This window comes from Etheostoma spectabile, unplaced genomic scaffold (genome assembly GCF_008692095.1).
Source record: "Etheostoma spectabile isolate EspeVRDwgs_2016 unplaced genomic scaffold, UIUC_Espe_1.0 scaffold376, whole genome shotgun sequence".
NCBI classification, from domain to species: domain Eukaryota; kingdom Metazoa; phylum Chordata; class Actinopteri; order Perciformes; family Percidae; genus Etheostoma; species Etheostoma spectabile.
Window position 1 is genome coordinate 153,166 of NW_022605594.1, and position 4,708 is coordinate 157,873.

Here is a 4,708-nt window from a genome sequence, read left to right on the forward strand (position 1 = left end):
AATGAAATAGAACAGCCATATCAAGTTTTCAATTTTATTGTAAATACTTTTGTGTTTCATGCAGATAAGTTTTTGAAAAATAGTCACTCATTCCATTCCATTTCAGTTAACAGAAAAAAAATCTTACAAACAATACTGTTCGTACTGTACAGATATATGATATTTTATTTATTTCAGGATTTAAAAATGAAACCTACACAATGATAAGTTTCAGGCACCCATTTAACAGTTAAAAGCCCTTATCCAGAAGTTAAATCAATTATACAATAATCTCTTCAACATTAAGTCAATAACCATGTAATACATACAGTAGATGTGTGATAGAGATGAAAAGGGTAAATCCAGACACAGACACCAGAAGTGAACAATATATCATACAACATGTTTCTCCCCACACTACCATTAAACTTGTCAAGACAGGTAAGGCACAAAGTGAATTAAAATCCTAAAAAAGGCATCAGAGACAGCAAAATTGTTGAAAGTAAACTGCTCATGCTTCAGTACTACTATTAGTGGTGTTCTCCTGAGACAGCTTAAAGAAATGTTTTATAATCAATTGTTCTTACCTCAAGTCAGAAATACCTTGTAGAAGTAAAGAAGCTCCTGCTATGCACAGTTATTACACAGTGCTTTGAGCAAAATACTGCAGGTTTGGCAGCATGAGTTAAGTAGAAAAAAGTAATTTCCACCAGGCATTAGCTTCCTTTTTATGTGTGCAATGGCAGAACATGTATGTATATAAATGTACTTATCATACTTTATTTATGTTAAAGAACCAAGTTGCTAGTTAGGTAAGATATTCACAAAAATATACTGCCCCATACACTCTGCAAAATAGCTTCATTAACACTGGGAAAGAAAGTAGGTGAGTTACCCGTTATAGTTTCACATATATAAAGTATTTAAGATAGAAAATATAAATTAATATTTCAGGTGGAGTCTTTATTTTGGAAGGCCCTGATAAAGTCCACAAATTTAAAATTCACTTGTAAAGAAGCACTGCTAGACTGAGAAAAAAGGGCTTTCCTGAATACAGGCAGTGCTAGTTGAGTGGTATCTCTATGACGTCCTCTTCGATGATCTCCCCCTGTGGGACAGGGACATGCTCTGAAACAGTCTTGCAGCTCAGCCCTGCAAAGGGGCTGCACCAGGATAAAGAGAACGGGCCGCCAAACGCCATTTGCATGGCCTCCCAACACGGCAACTTCCCCCACTTTCCTGTCTCTCCCTTCAGACGCTCGATTCCCTGGAGAAGACACAACAAGGGTCTGAGGTAAACAGAGCTGAGCTGGATGTCCTTTTCTACATGCATTATCAATCACAGCTATTGCACAAAGTTGATGACTAAAGCCTTCTTTGCACGGGACTATTATTATGGATCCTCATTTGATTTAGAAATCCTACCCCACGACTGTTTTTTCTGCAGCGCAATCGTACTGGATAAGAAAAGTCTGTATTTCATTGACACAGCATATGATTTCAAGGCTTTGTCAAAACTTTCATTAATAATTGCCAACGCAGCCAATACCACCCCAAATCAGATGCTGATTTGCACGGAACTAATATCACACAATCTCTCTGTTTGGTGAATATGGTAGGTAATTTGCAGTGGAATTTTTACTCGACAGGGGATTGCAGGGGATTAAGATCATAGATGACCTCTGTAATGATTACAAATTACTAGAAGGCCCCAGGTAATACTAGTCCTGTGCGAATAGGGCTTAAAACTGCAAAAAACTTGATGTTTTAATGAAGCGCCCTTGCTCTGCTTCTCAAACACAAATCATACTAAAGATGTCCAGAGTAAAAAAATGCCCTTTTGGTTTTAGTTAAAGGATCGAAAAATCCATCGATAAATTTAGCACAAAAAGTAAGGAAATCTGTGTTTGGTAAATTATTTCTCTATGGTAACAATGCTTTTTGGCATTAAATCTTATACCGTTAGAAAGCCTGTTTAGTTCCCTTTCAAATGGTGGCCCATTTGTAAGGAACATGCATTTGTGGGATGAGCAGCACCACTGAGTATGTGGGTTGCGCGCATGAAAAATTTGCAAAATTTTCTCTGCCAATTCCAAACAGGTCATTTTGCTGTTGCTACTGACACTTGTTTTGAGCAGTCAGTGATGAATCCAGATTCTGCCTATGGCAGTTCGCAGGGTCAAAGTGTGGAGAAGACCGGTAGCAACATCTTTTTGGTGGAGGCAGCGTGATGGTGTGGGGTGGCATCTCCCTGACTGTAAAAACGAGGCTCGTCATCATTGAGGCCATCTCAACGCAAAGATATAGAGATGAGATTCTGCAACCAGTTGCAATCCCATAATTCCACAGTGTGGGACCAAACTCTATCCTCCAAGATGACAACAATCGCCCCCACAGGGCGGGGTTTATCAGAGACTACCACCAAAATGTGGGAGTGGAGAGGATGGAATGGCCTGCCAGCAGTCCTGACCTCAACCTCTTTAACACTTGTGGGCTCAGCTTGGGCGTGTTGTTGGTGCCAGAGTGACCAACACAACCACGTTGGCTAACTTGTGACAAATGCTGGTTGAAGAATGGGATGCCATCCCACAGCAGTGTGTGACCAGCATAAGGAGGAGGTGCCACACGCTACTGAGACTCCTGTGTGTGTGTGTGTGTGTGTGTGTGTGTGTGAAATGAATAAATAGTTAAAATTGCCAATGTGTCTTCTTTCTTTAAACTTCAATCATCCAATCCACCAAACAAGTCAATGGCAGAATAAGCGTTTTGGCATTGGCAGAGTAGATTTGGAAAAAAATTCTTGGGGAAAACCCACATACTTAGCGCTGCTGATCATCCCACAAATGCATCTTCCTTACAAATGTGGCACCGTTTGAAGGAAACTAAACAGGCTTTCCAAAGATATATTGCCAAAAAGCATTGTTACCACAGAGAAATAATCTACCAAACCCAAATTTCCTTACTTTTTGTGGTAAGTTTATAGAAAGTAATGTGCAAATGTCTTAGACAAGTGTGAAAAAAGGCTGCAAACTAAGAATGCTTTTAAAAATATAAATAATGATGGTTTATTTTTATCAAAATGAAAAGTGAGCAAACAAAAGAAAAATCAAAATCACATCAATATTTAGTGTTAGTGCTTTGCCTTCAAACCAGCGTCAATTCTTATAGGTACACTTGCAAAAGTTCGGGAAACGTTGAGGATCATAGACGCAGTGGTCTGCTAAGGAGACTTAGTGCAGCAGAAGAAAACACATCAAGCTTATTTCCCTTTGAAATCGGAAGATGTCCAGCAGTGACGTCAGCTCAGAACTGGAAGAAACCAGTGGGACCCAGGTACACCCATCTATTGTCCTGAGAAGTCTGGCCAGAAGTGGTCTTCATGGAAGAGTTGCAGCCAAAAAGCCAGACCTCTGACATGAAAACAGGGCCAAGTAACTCACCTATGCACAAAAACATTGGAACTGGGATGCAGAAAAATGGCAGCGGGTACTCTGGACCGATGGGTCAAAATTTGTTCGCCGAAGGGTTGGAGAGCATTACAATAATGAGTGTCTGCAGGCAACAGTGAAGCATGGTGGAGGATGGTGGAGGTGCATTTCTGCAAATGGAGTTGGAGGTTTGGTCAGGATCCAAGATGTTTTGAACAACCTACCAGCTGAATTCCTTCAAAAACTGTGTGCAAGTAAACTTAGAAGAATTTATGTTGTCTTGAAGGCAAAGGGTGGTCACACCAAATATTGATTTGATGTAGATTCCTCTTCTGTTCATTCACTGCATTTTGTTAATTGATGAAAATAAAGTACTGAACTATACCATACACTATATATATATATATATATAATATATATATATATATATACATGTATATATAAACACACACACACACACACTCTCATTTGCTGTATGTATGTTAAAGGAGTTATTGGTCCCTATAATCAGTCCTCCTGTTCATATTGGCCATAAGCAATCCCTTCCTAGTGTGACACAAAGTACAGCTGAGGCTGATGGGAATGTCATTAGTTTTGCAAGTATTCAGACATAATAGTATGTATTATTTTGGACAAATTAAAATTCTTGACCTTATGGCGGTGATGAACAGGGGAAAGGATTATAAAATTTGCAACTCATCCTGAGGGTAACTTGAATCAAATGTGAACCAAATGTCATGGCAATCCAATTACAGTTATTTCAAACAAAACGTAAGGTTATATTCATAACCCCGGTACTTTGAGTAAGCACAGCTCCTGAACAGAAACACCCCTTAAAGGGCCCAGGATGCGGCAAAGCCATGAGTTGAGTGCGCATTGAGTGTGCAGCCGTATAAGCCAAGGAAATGGCCACTTCCACGACCCAGTGGGAGAGGCTTTGCTTTGTGACAGGTTCCCCCTTGTGAGGGAAAGGACAGCTGATTGCTCCGTCTGAAACACATTGTCTTCCCACAATCCCATCTAATACAATGATCGATGTTAACAAGGACTTTTCCAGCTCTGTTTTCTCAGCGTTAAGCTGCTATGTGAGAGATGCCGTTGTTTAGGGGTGCGTACCTACTCATGGCAGGAAGTGGTGGTACGCTGAGTTCCGGGCCATTTCTGGCACTGCCTAAACTTTGGATTTCATTTTTGCACAATGCAAAGACTGTGGATTTTGTCCTCCATCTTTTGCAGTGAAGTGTAGTAGGGATGAGCCGAATACTCGGCTGAAACGAGTATCCGGTACGGATAAAGCACTT

General features: G+C 40.2%; 1 protein-coding gene across 3 annotated transcripts in view; it reads right to left on the reverse strand.

Moving 5' to 3' along the window:
• Positions 1-200: 200 nt before the first annotated feature.
• Positions 201-4,708, reverse strand: part of LOC116686439 (palmitoyltransferase ZDHHC3) — a 146,818-nt gene continuing 142,310 nt past the window's right edge. For 2 of the 3 annotated variants that reach the window (XM_032511451.1, XM_032511452.1), the window contains one exon: positions 205-1,246. In XM_032511451.1, coding sequence (XP_032367342.1) covers positions 1,043-1,246 — 204 coding nt within the window. In that variant the 3' untranslated portion in view covers positions 205-1,042. Of the gene's footprint in view, positions 1,247-4,708 lie in introns of all 3 variants that reach the window. The other variant, XM_032511453.1, reaches the window with a different exon arrangement.